Below are 24149 nucleotides of genomic sequence, written 5' to 3'. Positions count from 1 at the left end.
CAACCTTCAGAGTATTTATGTGAGAAGCATTTCGAGCCTCACCTCGAGTCGAAAACATGGGAAGCCATGTACCAGGGTCATACACATACTCGTATGTACACCGCGGCGACCATGGCTTGCGAAAGATGCAGTGCCAACAAGGTTCCTTGACTGCCTTGAACACCTGTCGAAAGTTAGGAAGGAACGGAAAAGACCTGCTGAAAGGCGCTATATTCCGGTGCCAAAAAAACGCCGTGTTCTTCACGAGCTGCTCGACGGTCCTCAAGAGGATGCGGCGAATCGATACCCATCTATGGAGGAGGGCCCTCAGGAATCATCCTCTTCAGACACACCATCACGTGGCTTCAACTACTTGCTTGAAGTGTCACTGAACATTTTACCTTCTATAGCTCTTGGGGCTGCCATTGACTCGAACTAGATGGAGTCAGAAGCGTGTACTTTTGAAAAGCTGAGCGCATCAAAGTTGACCACTCGACAGCACCACCAATCCCATCTCCTCCAGTCGTGTCAACAAGGATCGTAGACGTCGCCGAGGACACGACAATGATGGAAGGAAAATCTTACTAGATGAATTTCAGCTGCCAAGTGATACACGAAGAGCCGAAAATGTGGCCGCTTTGCTCAAACAAGTGGACGACGCTGTTGTCTGTCGTGGTGGAGAAAATTCAAAGGCTTACCATCAAGTTCAGCTGGTAAGTGGTGGCACTAGCAATGCAAGTTTATTCTGCAGCCAGGTCTAAGCACTTGTCCAAGATATGCCTCAGTTTGTCAGACGCCTTGAGACTCCGCGAAAAGCGGTTACCAAAGAAAGGATGCATCATTGAGGATGTGCGAGTACTGCAAAGCAAAGAAAAAAGAAATGGGAAACAGGATGCAAACACTGAGGAAAATGTCAAAGCTTTCCCAAGTGTACTCTTGTTTGCAATCGTGGAAAGGCCGGGATTTTTTAATTTCTAAGGCAAGAAAAGCGAGGTCTAATTTCCATGCAGTTTGTCTTGTAGGTCGTACATGTGCTCTTTCGCGCATCAGTGACACAGATTTTATAGTGCCTTGCCAAACGAGGTTATGTGCAACATTATGCAGTTTCAGTAGCATGCGGACCGATTCACAGTCAGGCCTGCGCTCTTTTGGCGTGTGCGGGATATTTTCATACTATGGCAAGAATTTCAAGTTTCATTTATTTAATGTCTGCAATACAGAAAATTGAAGCCATCAGATTCTGCTCAGGTTGCTCACCGCGGTCCGCACCACTGCTCAGACAACCTGCACGCCCTGTTGGACTAAGTCCCCTGAATGTTTTTCGGTTTGGCGGGTTGATGAATTAAGAACGACTGATCAATACAGGCATCCACATTTTATCAGACTGGTGGCAAGCGAATTGTTGGAATTCCAATGTTTCGCACTGGCTAAAAAGCCTGAAGGGCACGAGAACAACTGGTAAATACTGAGAATTATCGGAAAATATGCATCGTATTTTTGGTTATTTACTCATTTTGGCTAAACTTTGTATTTGAACTAGGTGTTCTCATTGCCTCTCAATGTATACTTTCCCAATATTCCAACATTTTCTTGCCAACGTCTATTGCTGCCCAATTTAATTCGCAGTATCTAACTTCAAAAGCAGTCACAGTCAAGTGGCGCCATCTGGCCGAGAGCCGAGAACTGCGAGGGGATCTGTACTACCTGCAAAGCGCTCGTTGAGACACCTTTCTATTCTTACACCATGGTCTTGACCTGTAGCACGACACTAGGAACACAGTGAATGTTTAGCCAGTCTTCTGTCCCATTATTTTTAAAACTGCAGTGCTTTCACAAGAAGCGGAAAAAAAATGTATAGTAAAAACAATTTTATGGGGATACAACAGTGAAATTTTGTGAGAGCAGTCATAAACTAATAGCATGCTGAAAAAATTTCCCAGAAATGTATCGAAAAATTAATTTTTTGCTGAAAGCCACGTCCCCCTTTAAAAGTAAGCATCCTATGCTGGTAACAATGGTCACAGACAGAAATCATCACTGGCGAGCAAAGAGGAGGACACGGCCTCAAACTTCGATCTACCAGATGTGACCGTGCAGGCATTTAAAAAGTGTGGCATTTCGAACGCCTTGGATGGCACTGAGGACGACTTGCTGTGGTCTGTGGACAGTGAGAAAGAGCTCTCGTCCGACTCTGACGGTAAGTAGCCTACAATGTCTACGTCTTGTGGTGCTTGTGTGTGTGTGTGTGTGCCGATTTATGTGCCATAAAATGTTTATACAATTATGAGGTGTCTGTTCGCGTTATTTTTTATGTGCACAATAGAATCGGCATCAAATTATTTTTTTTGGTTTCCGGTCCTTAAATTCTACTGTGCGTTACAATCGGGGGCACATTAGAATCGTGCAAACACGGTATTAACACACCGATCGTTACTCGTAACCCCCACACTGTAAAATAACACTTCTTGAACAGTACCATTCTTCTTACTTTGGAATGAATTTCTTTTTTTTTTTTTTCACATACATGCTTGAACTGAGCAAAGTGCATCAAATGAGCATTCACGAACAGTATCAATGGTAAGATGCACTGGCAATAACACCATACTTGCCAAGCTACTGGGTCAGTCACATGAGCCAGTTTTCATTATGAGGAACTTTCACACTGCAGTCACAAGGGCACTTTCAATGCTGATCTAGTCAATTAGGATCAAACTCGACGGAGAGACAGCACTGACACACCGAGCCAATTTTAATGCCACCAGGCATCCCATCAATCGCTTGGCACCTGGTAACTCGTCAATCAGGGTTGAGTGTAAACATAGGTGACCATCAACTCAATAGCCCTAGCAGCATTATCAGACAGTGTCTCACTCACCATACACAAGCATCGGGTATGTGCACACTCACCTTGGCAAGAAGTGGCGAAGAAATGCGCCCAACTCCGTCTGAGAAGATGTAGTGCAGGTTCTTGCGCGGCCCCTTGAGTTCGATGTCCGGCACCACACTGGTCCACTCCTGTGGGACATGTATTTTGCCCATCGACTGGGAAAATGCAAGCCCCAGCCGTGCCATGTACTTAGAAGCCAGACGCAGGCTCGAAAGGTCGCCCAATGCACGCCGCACATCCTCTGCGCTGCGGCCTTTCGAGTCAAGCGAATAGAACCATGCACCATGGCTGCGTAGCTGACTTGTTGACGATGCCAGAAACATGTACCTACGCAAAGTTGTAGCAGCTCCTGTGGTAGACTGTACAGAGATGCAGTTGCCAGTATGTGCAGCAGAGTCAGAGCTCAACCAATTCACGTAGGCTCAGATTCATCTGCACTCATGTTAGGTCACTAAGACTTGCTCACACAGAAGGTCACACGGACTCAGTTTCTCCAAATCACTAGAGACTCTGACTTCCTGTCAGACTTTCTCTCACCAGGGCTTACTACGACCCAATCAGACACAAGCACAGCCAGACCTTGACTGGCTCACATAAACTTACTTTTTTATAAAACTCACTCAGACCTCACCTCACCTAGACCCAGACTGACATGGGCTTCGAATGACATGGACTCCACTTGGACTCTCTCAGTTGCATTTAAACTTTGCACTCAGATGCAAGTTGATGTGCAAACTAGCAGAAGTGATGGGCCTCAAAGTGAACCCGCTGATGTATGCACATAATGACTACTTTGTACCTTCAAAGTTCCATGCACGTCTTTGTGCGAAACGCCGCCGTGCGTCCTCCCTTACGACGGTCCGTTCAAGATCCTCAAGCGGCAACGCAAGTACTTTCTGTTGCTTCTCAACAGCTGGGAGGATAATATCTTCCTTCATTGATCATCTAAAGCCTGCTTACTTCGACTCTGACGACTTAACTACTTGTGCTGCCGCATCCCTTCCTGACCGGGCCGGTCCACCTCGCCGTGTTTGTTTCAAGGAAACGTCATCCACACTTCGCCATTCATCACTCTCACGGCTTCCTCGCTAGAAGGGGGGCCCTGTAGCGGCCTACCAGGTGCTATGATAGTCCGGCCGAAGAGAAAGACGACTCACGCCGGCTTACGCGCAAGTGCGGGCACAGGAGATTCTGCGCAGTCTGCACACAGTCTGGTTTACGCCTGGATGAGTTGGCCTGATAAAATATAATTGTGGACATCAGGCAATGATGTCAGTCTGGTACTCCTACGCCACAAGTTCCTTGCAAGAAACCTTGGAGGTCAAGGTGTCCTCATGTTTCACTTGCCATATGAAAGCTGGCTCTTCCATGCGCAAAACAATATTAGCTGCAACCAAAAGCAGACTTCCTTAGAGCTTGAAGATAGTGCCACCAGTCAACTTACAAAGGTATCACATCACCACTATACAGCATGGCCTACAAAACAGCACAATTCTGTGCAGAAGAAATGTAAACCTAGCAAAAAGACGTAATACCTAGATGATGAAAACCCATGCATTCCTCTGCAAACAAAAACATGACATCAAAGAGCCCTGCTGTCACAGATAAGCTGCTGCGCACACCGTTATCACTGAGCTAAGCAGTGGCTGTCGTTAAGCAGATATTGAATGGCAACCATTATTTGAAGTGCTTGGCTTGCCCAACTGGACAGACTAACCACTGTCTTTCTCCCATTTTTTGGTTACTCATACATACGCACAAGTAAAAAAGACATACCTCGCATAGTTCAGGCCAGCCACAATAAGCTTTCAACCAGTAACAGTGAAACCATCAAGCAGCAAGAACAGAGTGTTGGCAAAAAAGGCAAGCTTCACACAATTCAGCCACCTGACAAAATGACAAAAGCTAACTTTACCGACATTCAAATTAATACCCCTGTCACACGGCACTCCTCGAAGGTCTTTCCAGCAAAGGCACCTTTTTCACCAAAGGAGCGAAAGCTTAAAGGAGCAGCGACGCTGCTACACGGTGCAGCCCAAAGGTGAAACAGTTGTTGATGCTTAGCTCACGCTGCTTTGCTCGAGCTGGCTGAAGTGGGTGTTTAAAGTGGGGAATTCTGTTCATTCGTTGAGCTCAGACAATTTTTTTTCATTCTAATTGCTTGCTTGAAATAACTGCAACAGCTACTCTCATCAGCAGCAGCAGGTTTAGTGTATTGCCTTTTCCACCAGGGGCACTCAGTGTTGCTGCAACACTTTACTGTCTTAAAATCTGGGCATAAAATATAAACAATAAACACTACACAAAAAGCAAGGCCAGACACAACTTTTGTGTCTTTAAAAGATATTTTCAAACATTGTTGGCTTCATCTACTTTTTTTTCATTTCTTTTACTTTTTGACGTTGGATGGCACTGCGATCGCAGGTTCTCGAAGGCCGCGCCATTGGGCTCCAAAGGTCTCGGGCGGGCGCCTTTGCCTCCAAGGCCCTTAGCGACAAAGGCGCAACATTTGTGCCGTGTAGCTGCACACCTTACGCCTTTGGATATAGGGACCCGATTCTCAAAGGCCTTAGCGGTGCCCATGTGGCAGGGGTATAAATCTATACACAGCTGTGGCTCAGTGGCCATGACATTCAGCTGCCGAGCCCAAGGTCGTGGGAGCCCAAGGTCGTGGGATCAAATCTAAGCCCCCGCAGCCACATTTCGATGGAGGCGAAATGCAAAACAAACCAGTATGATGTATGATGTCAGCGCACATTTAATAACCCCAGGTGGTCAAAATTAATCTGCAGCCCACCACTAAGGCATCTCTCGGAGCCCATATGCTGCTTTGGAACATTAAACGCTATACAGTAGCCAATAGATTTTTTGGACCCAGCAGGACCTGAAAATTGCCCGAATGATAGAACCGTCCGAAAACTCCGAGAACTTTAAAAAAATCGGCTTGCTGCAGGAAACCAGTTTTCAAAACTGCAAACTTCACAATTTCCCACATTCTCTTTGCAAGAGATAATGTGTATTAGATAGCATTTGCGACACAGGCATGCTTTCATGAAGTCTACACCATCTCACGTCACTGATACCAGACAGCTACCAAGAATACTAGATAGCCAAGCCAATCTGTCCAACTGACTCTTTGTAAATCCAAGATAGCGCCTAACATGGCAGTGAAGGGGCTGATACCTGCTCGTATCTAGGTTAGGTCCAAGAAACAAACTTTCATTAAAAAAATCATCTCCACAGTATGGCTGGCATCTATTTTAGCCCAAAAAATCTAACTCTTGGACTCCACAGACTCCGAAATATCGGCCCTGAATAATGTGCACATTTCTATGAGGTGCCTGATGGTTCCTCAATAAAGTCCAAAATATTGCAAAAGTATGAATTATTAGAGTCCAAAAAATCGGTCGGTAGCTCTACACTTATCAACATCAGTGTGCAGATCAGGATTCCAATAGCTCAAAAAATTGACACAATGATTACCATAGTCGGTAATGCGAAATTGCTGCGAAATGCTCTTCACACATCACTTGCGACCGCTGACTAGTGGCGTGTTACGATGCTAGCCACCCTCCAGGATCTTCCCGTGTCAGCCACCTTCACATGTGCCGTGTTAAGCTGACGCCCACGACTATGGCACAGAATTCACAAACGGGCATCTAAGAGCTGTGCTCTAAAACACAGCTGCAACTCACTTGCGACCAGCAATGGTGATACCATCAAGAAGCTTCGGCCGGACTTGGAAAAAAAGAAAGTCTCTCCGGTGGATGCCCAGCGAGAAGGACATCTTGCTGCCATCCTCGTCTCGCAACAGAACACGCAGTGCATGCTCAGGTTCGAAGTGAACGAGGATTCGACTCGTGCTGATAGGCTGTGGCGGCATCGGCAGGATTCGGGTGGGTGTCAGCACCACTCGCCGCACAAGCACCACATGCGCCGGCAGTTGCTGGCCCAGCACACCCCCTGTCAGTGCATTTGGTTGCTGGCGCATCGCATGGTACCGGCTGTACAAGCCCTCCAGTCCAGCCTGCACACATCATGTTCAGTCGTTCCATACAAGTTGTGCTTGAGTATAGTGATTCTCACTGCGTTCCATTCAAATTCATTATGATCTCATGGCTGCCGTCTTGATTTTGTCTCGTAGAACAGACAGCAAAAAACAATCTGCATGCGAGATTTGGGCTCAAGAAAAAGGCAGAGGATTTCACAGAGGAATTTCGTTTGACAGGAAAAGATACACTTGTGCCAGGGCTACAAGCAGCCTTACATCTGTTCTCAATTTGGATGAACCACAAAGGCAAAGTGTTATCTTGTCTTTAACTAGACTCACAACAAGAATGTTAACTAGCTACAAAAGGCAGTCTCTAAAACATTACAATGCAAACAAAAAAACTAGAGGTAATTGGATCAGTGTAATGCAGATGATGAGCACTAGCTGGACTCCACTGTGCCTTTCCAGAATTAAAAAAAAAAAACACTTTCCACATCACCACTCACCTGGCCAAGTAGAGAGTAGCATAAATGAAATTCATAACATCTGATGAAAGTATTGAACGTTAGCCATACACAAACATAACAGTCCACTGACCTTGACACTGCCTGCACCTTAAAGAGCAACAACATAGTCCCTTGCTAATGAACATTTACTTCAATGTCTGTGCACAAATTTCAATGCATACCACTTTTTTAGATCACTTATTATTGCTTCCGCAAAGCACCATCCATTCTAAAGCAGCCTCCTGCAGCCAACTACAGCGCATGTATATGTGTGGCTTTCTGGCTTCACCTTTAAAAAAGTATGAGCAACTCAAAGAAAACTTGCCCCAGGAAAATGGTGAAAGTGGCAACACTCTGAGCAATCTGAAGCTGTTGAGTACAAACCTGGAAGCTGGTAAGACGCCCCTTGTCGAATGCCTGCTGCAGAGAATACAGGGCCTCTTCTAAGGCGTCAGGGTCTTCCGATGCCATACGCGTTATTACCTCTGTTGCCTTTGACTTGTGATCACTCAGCAACAGTTCATCAGCCACCTGCAGAAGCATACACAAATGACCCAGTTTGCAGGGGCAATCCAAGAACGGTTCCAGGTCCTTGCAATCACTGAAAACTGGCTTATTTCAAGATTTCTGTGCCTTCTTGCCCAAAGAGGTCCGTGAAATCAGCCCAGTCCCTTTCTGGGCTCACAGACCCAGCCTAGGCACCCAACCTAGGCACTCTAAAGACTGCAGTCACAACTGAACTTTTAAAGAGAAGCTGAACCAATATTGACAGTTCATCAAGATTCAACGATTAGATTCAACGATTGGAATGCATAAAACCAATAGATAAATCATGCCGATTTTTTTTTTGCACCAGCATTTAAAATGGTGATGTAATTGCTGATTAAATCTCGGGCTTCTCCTCTCAACAATGGAGAAGTGTGGAGAAGCTCAGTGATGATGTCCTGGATGGTGAGATTTCAAATTTCCACTGCCTTCGCCTATACTCCATCCCATATCTAACATGGAGCACTACCAAAAATGGAGACCTCCTCAGGCAATCAGGAGAGCAAATCGAACATGTTCCTCTGCACCACATTAAACGTGTTTTGCCGCACCGAGTCATCTGTGTCATCTGCTTGTGTCGTACACAGGTATAGTAAGAAAAAAGTATAAATCGAAGCTGTCTACGTACCATATACGTATGCATGCTTACGTACACTAAACACAAGCATTTTGCAGGCCATTACGCCATTTCTCACATTCGCACTTTTAGTTCAGTGTATGCAAGCAGAGATGCACCGATGAGCTCAGCCTAGTGGCACCATAAGATAGTTGGAATGGGAAGCATTTTTGTCAACAAACCGTGGCTCCTCTTTAGGACTACAAGTGGCAGAATTCTCACTCTAAAGAAAAAAACAAGTTTATCACTCCGATGTTTTGTTTTAGGCGAGATGAGCCAAAATGAAAGTCCGGTGCCCCATATATGGCCAGTGAACGCACTGAAAACGGCGGTAACAGCAACAAATTCAGTCTGAGGCAAGGGGATCTACTACAAAAGGCGCCGCCATTTTGGAAACAATGTTTTAGAGCATGCAAGGATCGCACACGCTAAACTTGGGAAATAACATAAGTAACGTGAGTGTACGTAAAGGCTCGATATGAAATACCATTTATTTGGCGCATGCACATTTTAAAGCATGGTTTCCCATATGCCCGTATACATATTTCATACCGGCACTACATTGCACACCATCAGAACGTTGCCTGTGCACTCATGGCTGCTTTGGTAGTCCAGAAAGGAACTACTGGGATGGAGTATAAACCCTGTCATGTGTCGGTGGATGTCGCCAAAAATGCTCTAGGAATTTTTGTTAGTGTTGCTTTTCTTTTGGTAGCGTTGGTTTTCTTCCTTCAAAGAAAATTTTGTCCTTCAGAAATGCGTGCATGGCATCTTTATGCGTCCCCAACCAGCGCCCTGCACTGGGGTGAAGCCTGAAAGCTGTCGTGGCTTTATTCAAAGATTTTGTAACCTTTTCATATGCTAGCAGAAAAATGCTTAACATGCTTTCACTAATTCAGCCTTTGTAAGCTCGTCAAATTGTAGAACTCCTTCAGTTATCCTTTACGCAGCTATTGACATCCCTCCCCTACTTTTGCCATTTGTAGAAAATTCAGCTGCATTCCATTCACTGTGAGGCATCGTCCAAGGAACACCTGCACACAAGACTCCCTAGAGAAAAAAAAAAACCTCTCGGGCGATCCTCAAGGGGTTGCTTGAATGAGTCAGTATTTTCTGTTGTAGCTCCGCCTTAACAGTATGACGAGATAGCAATAATGGTTTGACGGTCATATATGTGGAATTGGCCATTCTCTACTTTACATTCATAGATTGCCAGAGGTCGCTATACCACTCGTGGTGCAACAGTTAAGTGATGCACCACTGCCCAAGCAGGTAGATGCTTCAAACACAGCCACAGGTGAAGCTTGTGGGACCCAGGCTGCTTTGCCCGAGCAACCTCTTGCAACCAATCATTAATTTAACTGCCACGTGCCTCAGTGGGCAGGTTGTGAAGACATCACAAGGTTTATATTGCACAGCACGACAGTCGCCATTTCTCCTTGCACAGATTCTTGCAATGCTAACACAGTAATAAATAAATAAATAAATGTTTTTTCTTGTGCAGTTATGGCTTTTATCTGAGACATGTCACTAGATTTCTCTCTGCTATGCCCTCTTTCAAAACATAGACGTCTGCAAGTAAAATTTCTTTTCCTTCTCAACATCAAGTCTACATCACATGGCACGTGCGCATCATGCCAGACCCGTTTTCACCCACGTGGGAAAAACTATGTCATGCACCATCACGTGCTAACACACAGCTAGCGCAGAGCGCAGGTAACACAACTGAGCTGCACAGCAGGACACTCTGTGGGATAGGAGAGTTGGGAAAGTACTATGAGGTGAGAAGAATGTGAAAGTGCATAAATGGTGCGGAGTGAAAGCAGAATTGCGATGTGCAGAATGTACTGGTGTGATGCATGATGTTTGTTTAAGGTTTATGGGGATTTAACATCCCAAACCAACTCAGGCTATGAGGGACGTCGTAGTGAAGGGCTCTGGACCAGGGCACCGACATCGCACAGTACATGGACCTCTAGAAGTTCACCTCCATCGAAAATCGAACACCGCGGCCTGGATCAAACCTGCGTCTTTTGGGTCAGCAGCCGAGCGCCATAACCACTGAGCCGCCGCGGCGGCTGCAGCATGATGTTTGTGCTGTGTTTTATGGCACATAGGCAACTAAGGCCACCATGCTCTAGGCAAAAGGTATAAAAAAAGTTTTATTGCTGAATTTTACAGAAATGTGCAAAATCATTGGTGGTGTAGAGGATCTAAAACATTAGTACTACCTTGTGATCATATAGAAAAGAAATTTTAGAAATGGCTACTAGTAAAAGCTTTAAAGAGGATTGGGTAACCTCAGCAGCTATCCTTGGCTGGGCAAAAATCTTGAGGCTCCGAATGAACCAAATAAACACCCCAGCCTTCTTCTCAGGAATTAGAAGGCAGCCGAGGCCTACCAAAAAAACTAACAATGCTGTTGGTCAGAATTTAGAGTTCCTTAAGAAATCTTGCTTCTCTTAAAAACACAAGACATGTCAAAAATTGCATTATCTTCTAGGAGGTTTAGTTTATGGTTTCTGGGGGTTTAATGTCCCAAACCAACTCAGGCTATGAGGAACACCGTAGTGAAGGGCTCCACAAATTTCGACCGCCTGGGGTTCTTGAATGTGCACTGACATCACACAGTAGACGGGCCTCTAGAATTTCGCCATCATCGAAATTCAACCGCCATGGCCAGGATCGAAACCCGCAGTGTTCTGTGTCATCAGCCGAGCGCCATAACCACTGAGCCACTGCGGCGGCTTAATATCTCCTAAAAGCAGTGTTGGATAAAAGAGAATAAATTCACTATAAAATTGAATAGAGTGCTTATTTCTTTGTTTTTCCAATTTCACACAAAAGAATACTATGTGGTTAACCTTAAGTTCATCTCCGCATTTTTTGCAAACAGGTTTGTCTTGTTTTGTTTGCACGAAGTTGTATGTAAGGAGTGTGTGGTCTATTCAGAGACAGCAGATAAACACTTCTTTGAAATGTTCCTGGTGCACAAGACTTCCATTCCCCTAAAACCGGTTTTACTGAATGTATGTTATTTACTTCACTGTTCCAGGACAACTGTCATTTTTTTTCTTAACTTACGTTGTGCTAAGTTCATGCAATCCTTAAAGGGCACATTTACTTTATTTCCTTGCTATGAGCTAGAGCAGCACACAAATCTGCTCTCTCGTTGCCTTTTATTCAGACATGACTGAAAACCCAGCATATATTTATATTTCGTCCTTGAGCTGTGGCTGTTACTATGTCGTGTATGATGTCATCAAGTAGAGGAGTGATTGCACTTCAAAGGGAACAGCTGTAAGAACGCTAAGGGAGTCTGTGTAACCATATTCTTCATGAGGTTCTCATTTACTATTTTTTCTATAGTTACACAAATAGCGTAACATTCAACAGTGAAAATGGATGCACACTATGGAAGTATTAGTTTCCTCCCAGTTCCATCATACCACTGCGCTGCCAACATACGTAACCACCAGTTTTCGAACAATCAATATAAAAATATGTGAAGTCACCATGTTGATACTCAAGTGTATGAAATTCTTGTATAATATGTTGTTGCAGAGCGTGCTTTTTGCAAAACTGTGTAGTGGTGAAATTGCAGATTCCAGGGAAATTGTACCACAGAGGTAGTGGATCTCGTCTGGGTGATGTCAGGTTACGTCCTGTATATCGAGATTCTGGCACATCTCTTCGAATCACAAGATCAGTGGCCGGGTACTTCAAGGTTTGTTGAATATTATTCTAGGACATTTCATTACGACTGGATAGCAGATGTGTTTTGGTAGAGATCCTACTTAAAAGACATGTGCACAAGATATAGCAGTTCTTCCGATTTCAAACCAGGTCATAGAAGCTGACTACAGGAGATGTCCTGCATGCTGAACCATACACAATGCACCCATAATCGAAGGAGGAACATACCAAAGAGCGACAGATATGCAGAAGACATGTTCTATCACACTCAAACGCTTCCTTGAGAGCACTTGAGCATGTTTAGAGATTGGGAGGCTTTCTTTTTCAGTGTGTTTATATAGGGCGGGAATGTGTTTTTTATTGAATGTTATCCCTAAAAATTTATGTTCCTGTTTTATTGGTAGCATGATTTATTTTAGGTGTAGCGTGGGGTCGTTCTGCAAGTCTCTTTTGAGCAAGAAAAGAACTGCTACTATTTTTTGTAGAGAGAACTTAGAAGCATGCTATACTGGGCGAGTTGGTTGGTGTTCATTCTGACAACCAGCGCGAAATTCAACAAGAAACAGAAAGTCGGCGCACGTGTTGCCTTTTATTTCTGTCCCTTGTCGAATTTTACACTGGTCGTCAGAATAGAGAACTTAAACCCATTTCTGTCTGCCCAAATCGCGTCTTTTCATTGCGAGTTGTATCTGTCTCTCGCAGGTTAATAAGCTGGTTGATGTGCATGCAATTTGAAGGTCGTCGCATATAATGAGTATATCACGGAATTTGGAATTATTTTAGTCATCTTTACGGATAGTTATTCTCCGGACAATGAGCAAGTTTTTATCGTTATTCTCCGGACAATGAGCAAGTTTTTATCAGCAAAGACCATCCAGCATTTTTTTTTCAGTGATGTGGAGAAAGTCAGTCTGAGATTATGTCGCAGATGGTATTTAATGTTCTATGTGCACTGATAGTCACAGGGACATCCCCAATAGACTGAAAGTTCAAGAGCTTTTCATATTGCGATTCAATGTCTAGTTCGAGTAGTAGGTCTCCACTGGCTATTCGGCTCACTTTGTACCTTAAGCTTAAGTACAAAGACATTTTGACACTAGGAATGGGGACAATATTCAAGCTAGTTTGTCCTAGACTTCATAGTGAATAACATGATATTTAGAATGTTTTTTTTTATTCTTTGGAGACAAACTGTGGTGACTTGGTCCACCTTGTGTTGTCGGGGCAATCAGTTTTGAGGAATGAGAAGCCATAAAAAATTCAGGGGGCACTTTGTTGACCTAAAGTGCAGTGAGGCAAAAGCCTTTAGCGCGGTATTGCTGCTTGTGTCACTGATGTGTGGTTAAGATGTTAACAGGTACACAACTGTTTGTGAATCTTAAATGCTGGAGACACTGGAGGGCATTTGGGAGGCATCCATTTGATTTGACGCCTTTCTGCAAACACTCTCTAGCGTCCTATATAAGGAGAACTACATATGCGTTTGGCAGGAAGTAGCGTAGTCGTTAACATGCTCAGCTGAGGAACCGAAAGATTAAAAGAACGTCTTCTTAGGCGAGTTTAGTCACAATTCATCTTTGGTACTAGGCGCGAACACACACAGAGCACAAGGAAGGGAACAGCACAAAGCACCACTTACAACTGCTTTATTCGGAAGCACATCACACACACTTTCTTAAACGCAGGGAACACAATCAAATCAGGATCGATAAACACGTGCACAGGTGAAAAATTTCTTTTCCGCCTTATATAAAGATACGGATGGATCACTGACGCACATGTTTCCTTTCTCTCCGATAAAAAAAGCTTCAATTAATTCCCGAGCTCTGGTATCTTTACTGGAAGCTAGAATCCTCGCCTCTGAAAAATAAATATGCCTCACAGGAGCGTGACAGGCAGGACCTAATATGCTTGAGTATGTTTGGCCCTTCTTTATTTTGCTCTAGATTTCTCTCATGTTCCCTAATGCGGTCACTGACGCAGCGCCCGGTTTGCCATACGTATGAGTGACCGCATGAGAGGGGAATTTCATACACCACCCTTACAGCGCACTTCAAAAACGGTCTCCCATGCTTAGTGCCGCATCCTTTTTCCTCTTCACGTACTCTTTCAATACGCGAGCACAGGTTTCCGAGCTTTTGGGGGGCTGAAAACACAAGCGGCACCCCATGCCTGCTTGCGACCTTCTTTAAATTGTGGGCCCTTTTATGTACATAAGGCACCACTACCGGTCTCACCACCTCTTCTCGAGGGGGACCTTCCCCAGCTCTTCCCCAGCGAAAGATGGTGGTTCGAATCCCATCGTGCACAAAGGTTTTTTTTTCTTATAGAGTTGAAGAGCGTCACAAACGGACGGACGGACAGACACCACAAGTATGAGCCACTAAAGGCGTTCGCCTTAAAATGAATACATCGTCCGGCCACGGTGCCAACCGCTCAGTCGAGCCCAACAAGGGGACTGGATAGGAACTTCCAAAAAAGCCCTGCCCACGCCAGTTTTAGACTAACTATACCAAATATGACGAAACACAGGGTAATTTGCCAAAGAAATTTAACCCTAGCCGCCAGGAAAAAGGAAAAACCAAGAAGGGAGTAGGAGACAGGAAAGTTGTAAGAAAGAGACAGGAAAGTGAAAAATACAGGGGAGAATAGGAAAATGCGACTGCAGATTTCCCTGGGTTGGGTCAGGCCGGAGGTGCCGTTTACAGGAAGCTAGTTGTAAGAAAGAGATGGGAAAGTGAAAGATAGAGGGGGAGGATAGGAAAAGGCAGCTGCCAATTTCCCCCGGTGGTCTGGTCAGGCCAGAAGTGTAGTTACGGGAAGCTGGGGCCAAGGTGAGTGATAGGTTGCCTCTTCGGAGGGGCCTTAAAGGTCCAAATGCTCAGCATCGGCTAAACCACCAGGGTCCCCTTTTCTCTGGGCACTGCTAAGCCATGCACGGCCAAGCGTGGGTGCTCGAGTCTGTGGTGATGCACTGCTCACCATCATCCCCTGCGGGGATGCACCTGGGAATGCTCCGGTAACTCGCCAACATCTGCTTGAAACAGATGCCCCTGAGGGGTGCATGCATGATGGTATCAATGCAGAGTGGCAAGCGGCAACATAAACGGTGCAGCAGTGCGGAACCACAATTCTTTTTCTCTTCAAAAACGAATTTCTGCGGAAGGTGTATGACTATGCTTCGGTGGATGCTAATTAGTAATTACTCCTATATAACGAATCTACAACTTCGAGATTCTCCTAAACATTGAACCAACACTGTTCTCACTTCAATAGGTTGATCAATTTGCCGTCGCCCAACAATATGCTAGCCGCACAAGCTCAAACCCTGGACCAGGGCGAATTTTTCTCCAACTGCAAAGTTTCTGTAAATGCTCCTTTGTGGCCGCATGGCCGTGCTTGAGTGGATGCCAATAAATAAATACTCCTTTATTACACATTAGGGAACAACATGCACGATGGCTCTGCTAACACAATTAATAAAATGAAAGGGTCATAGCAGGTCGCCAGGGAGCCACAATGAAGGATGAAGCAAGAACTCGAGCAAACAAAGAAGGCTCTGCCCTGCTGCCGGTGTTGATCTGATGGCCATGATAGCCTTCAAGTTGGCTAAACAGTGGCACCAGCAGCAAAAGAGAAAAAACTTAGAGGGGTTCAACACTGCTGAACCGAATGTCGAGCAATAGCTCCGGTGATATAAGCCAACGCTGGCTTCAATGTTTTATTATTACCTTGCCCGGCCGGGAGCTTTGGCTGTGGTCGGCCGGGCGTTGCATCGAACATAACCAGCGTTCTGTTGAACGCATCAAAGTGCACTATGCAGAGCCCACCTCCATGCCCTTCGCATGCAATGCTGGCAGCTTTCCTGCTCCACTAGGTCAAGGTGTGTGACGTCACAGAGGCAGTACGCAGCACACCTGGGATGCCTCCTTTCCTCCCCTCTGCAACACGGTGACGGCGATGGCGCACCGGCGCGTGCATGTGCAATACGGCAACTACCCTTCTCCACTCCACGGCGGTGCGCGCATCTGCTGGGATGCCACTGCCCTCCTCCTCACGTCACATACGCTGCGGCATGCGGAGCGCACGTGACTACAAACAAATGTGGCTCTTTCAAATTGCGGAGCCAGAGGTCATATGCTGAAACTTGCCGGATGGGGGTCATGACAGGAGCAGCGGTACCACTCAATTTAAACGCTCTCCATCTTGCAGAGGGCTGGTCAGAAGCTGCAAGCTCTGTACATTAACGTGTCCTAGCACAGCAATCATTTAGATTCTTTGATATCCTAAAAGTGGAAAAGCACAGCTTCCAGAGATGAAGCAGAATTGACATCTGAGCTAGTTGGTTTTTCATTTTCAAAAATTATATAAAGCGCACTTAGGACAACAGACAAGATGATGCAACAGTTAGAGGCATAGGTTACTTCTTTACACTGGGAAATAATGGCACAAATCGTATGGCTGCAGCAGGAACAGTGGATGCTAGACTAAACATACTACCTATCAATCAGGATGATGAGATAATTAAATGCTTGGATGGATGCATCGGTTTCATCACTGGTGAAAAGAGGCAGGAATGGAAAGATTCGTTGAGTCAAAAACATACAAGCACGCTGTGGTTTGAACCTTTACCATATATTTCATGGCCTGTACAGCTCCGATATTTTAAAAATTGTAAATGCTCAACCTATAAGCTATGCTTGTATATCTGAAATGACAAAACTAGGTCAGGAGCACAGTAACCAAAGTTGGCTGTCCAGCTTTCGAGCAAGGCTTCACAGTCAGAGAAAAAGTTACCAAGACTATCAAGTGAGCCTCTCTAAAACAGCGGAAATGAAAATATTCATATTCAACTGCTCTGCACAATGAAAAGTTTTTCCAGACATCTACTGCACAAGGCAGGAATGAACGTGCAACATCACAGTGGGTTATTAGGTTCCGTATGCATCTTGCAGCTTTTTCATGAATGTAGTGCTTGGTGCCTCTTATCTCCACACACCCTGCTGGAAATTTAAAAAGGAAAAAATCAAGGCTGTAAAAGACAGGGTGACAAGGCATGTTTGTTGGGCAGTTCTACAATAACTTACCAGAGCAATGCCTGTTTTGGACAAGAAAATGATAGTTTCACACCTTCACAACGATAACCTTCTTCAACAACCACAAATGCAGCTTCAAATTAAAAATAAAATCAGGCACAGCCCAGCCTGCCTAACTGGGTCACCCTATACAAACATCCTGCTCAGACTGCCTCACCTGGGCCGATGAGCTCCACACAGCAGCCAAGGCAAAGGCACAGCCAAAAGGTAGGTCCTTTACATTCAATTCCTTGCTCGCTTCACCAACTCCTTGCTTCCTTGGCTTTGACTCTACAGCACCGTTGAAAAGGCTTGTCGAGGTGGACAACGTTCCAAGACGTGACAGGGCTTCCAAGAAGGCCCCCTGAGTAGACCGACTGAATGCTAGAGCAATGACACGACACAACCCCAATGTTCTGCTGCCACATTTGGTGTTCTGCTTGCCAAAGCTCACTGTGCGGACCCATCTGGTTAATAGACTCACATCATGTTGTTCCACATACATTGGTTTTCGCGTATCACATTCGTCATCTTCATGACCATCTTTCTCAGGGCGGTGTGTTTCATGTACCCGGTAAAGAAGTGGCGGGTGAGATAGGTGCAGGTATGCCACTAAGCAGCTGTCATCTCCAGCGTCATGGCTCTTGGACACAACAACGCGTTGCACAGAGGAATAGTCTATGACAAAACGGTGACGTGCATGCGTCTCGCCGCTCTGCTCTTGCTGGACCAGCGGCTCCTTGACATCCACGAAGTAGACATACAGCCGCCCGTGGAAGTGAGCAAAGTGGGCCATCAACTGGGTGATCCGGTAGCGCCGTTTGTTGCCAGTTGATGAAGACTTAGATGATGGTTTCTTGGCCGGACCGGGCTTCGCTTTAGCCGGCTCTCCCACTGGCAGCTCCTTGGGACAGGAGTTGTAGTGCTCGACGAAGCTCGACAAGCCCACAAAAGAGCCCAGCGAGAAGCTTCGAAGTTTTAAGTCGTAATGCTCACACAGTCTTGAGTCATCCGATTCGGTCCATGACAGCCACCAGCCCGGTACACTACTGCACAACGACTTCAACTCTGCAGGGTCACGCCACTGGCTCACGACTTTCTCGAGCATGGTCTTGCGATCCTTTGCTGCTGGCGCTACTTCCACGTGGTAAGTGGAGGTGCTCTCCTCACAGTAACTACCATCAGAGGCAGAGTCCAGGGTCTCGTCCCTCTGAACCTTGGTGGGATAGTCGAACAGACGCCGTAGCAAGGCACTCGTGGGAGCGAGGCCACTACTCAAGCACGTCACGGTCAGATGACACGGCTCGTCAGCCATGGTGCCCTGCACACGAAACATGGCTGTTCATGACACTTCCACACTCTGACAAGGACCACATTACTAAAATGTCAGTCCAGCCGCACAGGAGACAAGTAACACCGAGAAACAAGCGATCTTGTCCCCACAACAATAAAATATTTCTACACATTCACCCCTCAAACATCCTTCTCAAAGATGCCTCGCAGAAGAAGTTATATTTTAAAACCTGTCTATTTCAGAATGCGGTTGGTCCCTGCATTCGCCTGGCTCTCCTGGTGGAAAAGGACAGATGCTGTTATCTACAAACACAGCCCGCTCATTGGACTGGATTGAACGGACCACCTCAGTACTGCTTGAAGTGGCACCAATGGTGCTCATCCTGTGCAGATCACGCCACATTAGTCCATCAGTAGGTGCAATGTTTTTTTCCAGCCTAATTTGGCCTTACACTTTGTCTTTTTTCTCTGCTCTCTTATAAACAGTTCATACATTCCCTCGCAGCACAATTCAGGTGTCTCGAGCAAGATAGTTGGCATACTTTTCCTTCCCTCCTGATCTTTCCTAGGTTTGCAGGCAGCCGCCATACCCCCTGTCTACCTATCATGAGAACCAGGCACATACCAAGTGTTGCTCTCATGCATCAGATGATATATACATCTCAGTTACAAATGCATATGAGGAAAAGGAAGGTGCGTTCGAAGAAATTTTGCAAGTTTTCGTGGCAAGAGTGTAGGTAAGGTGAGCTTGCAATCTGTATTTTAGGGAGCCATTTCTGCAAACACATACAACAAACAAACAAAATAAAAAGTATTCAAGCATACAGATGCACATTACAGGCCTCAGTAGCACTGTGTTGTTTGCTTTTAGAGTGGTGTCCCAGACTTTGCAAGAGGTGTTACAGATTGTAGGGGTTTCGAGGGCGCACTTCACGGGATCGGCTGTGTGAGGAGGCGTAGCGCGCGCCGGTTGCTGTCAACTGGCGAGACTGGTCTCGCATGTCTAATTTCGACACACCTGCAGTAAGCTTTGCTTTCTTTAAATCTGAACAGCTTGACTGGCTTGCAACTGGGTGTATTGTCAGGCTTCACGCTACTTTGCCTTTATCTCGTACTGGAAGCACTACAACTTAAGAAATTTATGTCCTTCAAATACTGAGATAATGTAAGCCTCACCCAGGGGATAATGAGAAGCTTTCAGCTACCCTATGCATCCCTATATGAAATCCTTGGACTTGGCTTTTCACAGGCTTCATGAAATAAATTGATGCCAAAGTAATATCCGCAGCACAACTAAAAACCTGCATTCAGCTCCAAACCATCAAAGCTGTGCTTTTAAACTGGGTCTCATGCAGTGGCACTCAAATGGATGCCTGTGGAGCGAAAACTTGACCCATGAGACAGTTATGGTCATGGCAAGTTGCAGTCAAGAAAAGCTCCATGATAAATACAGCAATGTCTTTCCTCATAATGTGACTATAAGCTTTCTGGCTTTGCATTAGATGGCACAAAGCTCACTGCTACCAAGAAATTTTGTTCACCTAGCTTCTCTCAACAGTGAGGTAAGCTAGTTACTCTTCTTTTACTAGGCATATTAACTCGCGGTGCTAACGAGCTTCGCAGAAACAAGAACGCAGCAGTATAATTAGGCTAGCTAGCTTTACCAAAACAAGTTCGAAATTTTCGAGACGTCAAACAGCAAGCACTAGATCACTTGTAGACACAAATCGGCCTCCTTGCGGCGCACAACGCTCAGAGACGCTAAAACGAGGCGGCCCTTAGCTGAAATGGCGTTTCCAAACTTTCAGGTTCAGGTGTCCGCCGATATACGAGACAGCTACTGCGCCTTTTCTTCACCCCCCCCCCCCCCCGGGAAAAAAATTTAATTTAATTTAAACTTCGCGTGAGTAGCTTTCGTTAGCAGCTATCAAGACACGGGCAAGGAAACTTGATGGCGCTACCGCGTGCAGTTAAACACGATGAACGCTCCCGAAGAATAAACAGTTCGCAGCGTCGAATAGCGTATACAGCTATTCGCTTTACTGGTGCAACCATGCAGTCGCCTCAACATTCTCGAGTTCGCAACTGTCAAGCGTCGATAGAAGTTCTGCCACACGTGCAACCTCGAGGCATCACCAAAACACAAAGAAGCGCGCCTCTTAAATGCTCTCCGCAGCAAACGACCGCGAGAACTGTGCGGCCATTTACGCTAGTTGATATACGAAATCATGAACATGGAATTACTCGAGAATACACGACGGCAGGAGAGAAAAAACGCGCGGGTGCGTTTGTCGCTTCCGTCGTCCTGTTTTTTCGCGCCATTCCGTGTGTACGCGAGATACTTGTACGTGGCACGTGTGAGTCGCTTACATCGCTACGAACTTTCTAGAGACTCCTCACAAAACAACGCGGCAAGAAAGTGTACGAGTAAAATCCAGCTAGGTGCGTTCGAAGCGGGCCGAAAGTAAAACGTGAGCTCTCGCCACAAACAGATCCGAAACTATACGGCTACGCTGACAGCGTTCAAAACGCCTGTACACATGCCTGTATCGAAGTCGTGGCTATCGTGCATTGCAGTAGGGACGGTAGGTAACAAGACACACCCGTTACAGATGATAGGGTTACCGTGCTGCGCCGAACACTTCCCGCTGCCTCATGAACTGACCCTTGGGACCTAGGCGATCTGGTTGCATGCCCGTACCGATGGCACTGAGAGCCAACGGAGCCGACACCCCTTTCCCGCGCGTATCAGTGCATCGGGTCGTGGCTGAAAACTCCGATTGGCGGATTGGCCGACTGACTGGTGACGTCACTTGAAAGGTTACTTGGCGCCTTACAGTTTCCGCTCTGAACGAGGTATAAAACCCTGTGAAAAAAAAAATGTTCGTAAAATTTATTAAACTTCAATTCTGGTTCAACGCCTGTTTTCTTTAGATTTTTTTACATCAATTTATTGATAGCTGCTGTCACCTGGTGAGCTCCGACACAAGCATTGAGTTTGTCGGTGTGCTTAATGACCGCTAGGTGGTCTGTCTTCTGTCTGTCTCTCGGCATGTAGCCGGCCGCTCGGCATGGACTGCGGCGAATCGGATGAGGTATGTAAAGGTATTTTTGGCCTGTCATTCTGTGACAAGTGGTGCATATGATTATTCAAGACCAAATTCATTGCAGTGCATGCATATTGTGCTTTGAAAGCTCTGCCCATGTTGCAAAGTGTGGCAGTTTTCGCAGCATCGCTCAGCGTTCCGCGTCACATGGTTGGTTCCTCTTCGCTTGGCGTAAACAAGACTATTACGGCAGTCTTACCCTGAGTAGCACTGTGTTGTTTGCTTTTAGAGTGGTGTCCAAGTCTTTGCAAGAGGTGTTACAGATTGTAGGGTGTTCGAGGGCACACTTCACGGGATCGGCTGTGCGAGGAGGCGTACGTAGCGCGCGCCGGTTGCTGTCAACTGACGAGACTGACCTCGCATGTCTAATTTCGACATGTCCGCTATCAGTCTACATTTTCTTGTCACGTTAAATTGTATATTACCTCCAGTATTACAGATCACGCAACTTGCGACGCCTTTTCGCAAACTGCGCATAACTTTGTAGGGCGCTGTGGCTATGTCCTACAAGGTGACGTCTCATCTGCACCCATGCTACAGAGCGCCGTGAATCCGTCGAACGAAAGCTGTCGTCGCTGGCTTAAGAGCTCTGCTTTGACATAATAGTGTGTTTCAACGTTACACCGCACATTCCCAATTCTGGTGCAAGCTAGGCACGAAAAACGCTTTATGTATGTGAACTTCATGGCATTAATCAGTTTTAATTTTCTGTAGCTTCTTGCGACAGTGGTAACAAAAAGCTATATGATTACGGCGCAGAATGAATGGCATTCCTTTAGTGCTGAAAAATCCGGAACGAAAGATCCTGTTATTCGTTAAAGTAATTCAATACAACTCGAGTAACATGGCACTTTCAGCACGCATTTATTCGTATTATTACACAGCCAGCTCAATTGTCAGCGCTATACCTCGTAAACGTAAACTCGATCCCGCTAGGGTGTTTCGCATTCTGATCACCGTTGCTGTATTTATTATTTCGTGCTGAAGCAACTTCAACATGCAAGCTTATGTGGGAGGTGTGGCGGATACCCCAATACGTGGCCGGTAGCAGTAAGCTCTAGTGGCGACATCTTGTGAAGTTACGTTCAACGATAATTATGAACGGGCTGTTGCCATGTGCGCCTGTTTTCATCTGAAAGCGAAAATCCTCACCAAGCATAGCGTGTTTGACCCTTTTTCAATTTTTAATTGGTTTTTGGGGAAAGGAAGTGGCGCAGTATCTGTCTCGTATATCTTTCGACACCTGAACAGCGCCGTAAGGGAAGGGATAAAGGAGGGAGTGAAAGAAGAAAGGATTAAAGAGGTGCCGTAGTGGAGGGCTCCGGAATAATTTCGACCACCTGGGGATCTTTAACGTGCACTGACATCGAACAACACACGGGCGCCTGAGCGTTTTTCCTCCATAAAAACGCAGCCGCCGCGGTCGGGTTCGAACCCGGGAACTCCGGATCAGTAGTCGAGCGCCCTAACCACTGAGCCACCGCGGCGGGTCCGTGTTTGTCTCTTCATATTCTTTTTCCTGCGGTCCTGCGCTGTTGAAAATTAAAAAAAAATAAAAACTAAAAGCTCATTATGGATTACCAACTCGTCCAATCAGCCTTTCTTCTATATCACCCTGCACGACTGCGCTACGGTGTACTGTGTGTAGAGCATGGTAAAAACGTCTATTTACAAGTTCATTGCGTAAAATATCCGAGCCCAGTTGATGTTCCTGTGCTTTGTCTTTGCTGGATCGTAAAACACAGTGGGAGAAGCAGCTGTTTGAACAGCCTTTAATTTGGTCTCGCGTTACTTCTTGCGTTGTTGGTGGCGAACCGATTGCAGTGTTATATAGGCAGTTTGGTATAAGTTTGCGAAAATTAAATCCTAAACTAAGAAGCAGAAAACGATCTATAGTTGATAACTTTAAGCAAATTGGTGTGTATTGGGGCAGTGTACTTTGTTCTGTTCTAGGGGGAAAAAAAAGAAGTACCAACTCAACCAGAAGCAGGAACTAGAGAATTTTAAAACTCTATTCTAAGCACGATGGACTATTTTCCACTGAAAATCATAGTAGCAACGCCATTTGCTCTTCTGTAGCGCGCTTACAGCTTTTGTGTTTCGTGCCTGAGCCGGTCCCGCCCATTTGTCGGTCCGGGACGGGTAGGTGAAAGCTTCCTCGGGCTCGGGCCGGGCCCAGGCCTATAATAACGGCCCGTGCGGTGCTCCAAGTGTGTGCTGACGCTAAAAACCCGCCGCGGTGGCTCAGTGATTCGGGCGCTCGGCTACTGAGCCGGAATGGCCGCATTTCGATGGAGGCGAAAAGCAGAAGGTGCTTGTGCGGTGTTAGTGCACGTTAAAGATGGTCGAAATTGTTTGCCGGAGCCCTCTGTTACGGCAGCCATTTCTCCCTTGTACCACTCCCACCTTCCTCCCTTCCCTTGATGTGTGTGATTCGGCAGTTTCCTCAAAAA

The 24149-nt window shown here is 45.9% G+C and overlaps 1 protein-coding gene across 3 annotated transcripts in view; it reads right to left on the bottom strand.

Annotated features, from left to right (window-relative positions):
* Window positions 1-21367, bottom strand: part of LOC144109451 (uncharacterized) — a 63135-nt gene extending 41768 nt beyond the window's left edge. Inside the window, exons 1-5 of one of the 3 annotated variants that reach the window (XM_077642247.1) lie at window positions 21134-21367; window positions 17475-18617; window positions 7748-7894; window positions 6562-6893; window positions 2887-3193 (exon numbers count right to left, since the gene is read on the bottom strand). In XM_077642247.1, the coding sequence (XP_077498373.1) occupies window positions 2887-3193; window positions 6562-6893; window positions 7748-7894; window positions 17475-18611 (1923 nt within the window). In that variant the 5' untranslated portion in view covers window positions 18612-18617; window positions 21134-21367. The remainder of the gene's footprint in view (window positions 1-2886; window positions 3194-6561; window positions 6894-7747; window positions 7895-17474; window positions 18618-21133) is intronic. The other 2 variants (XM_077642246.1, XM_077642248.1) reach the window with 2 other exon arrangements.
* Between the last annotated feature and the right edge of the window lie 2782 nt (window positions 21368-24149).

This window comes from Amblyomma americanum, chromosome 11 (genome assembly GCF_052857255.1).
Source record: "Amblyomma americanum isolate KBUSLIRL-KWMA chromosome 11, ASM5285725v1, whole genome shotgun sequence".
NCBI classification, from domain to species: Eukaryota; Metazoa; Arthropoda; class Arachnida; order Ixodida; family Ixodidae; genus Amblyomma; species Amblyomma americanum.
Note: the sequence above shows the minus strand (reverse complement) of the source record. Positions and strands in the feature narration are given on the sequence as shown.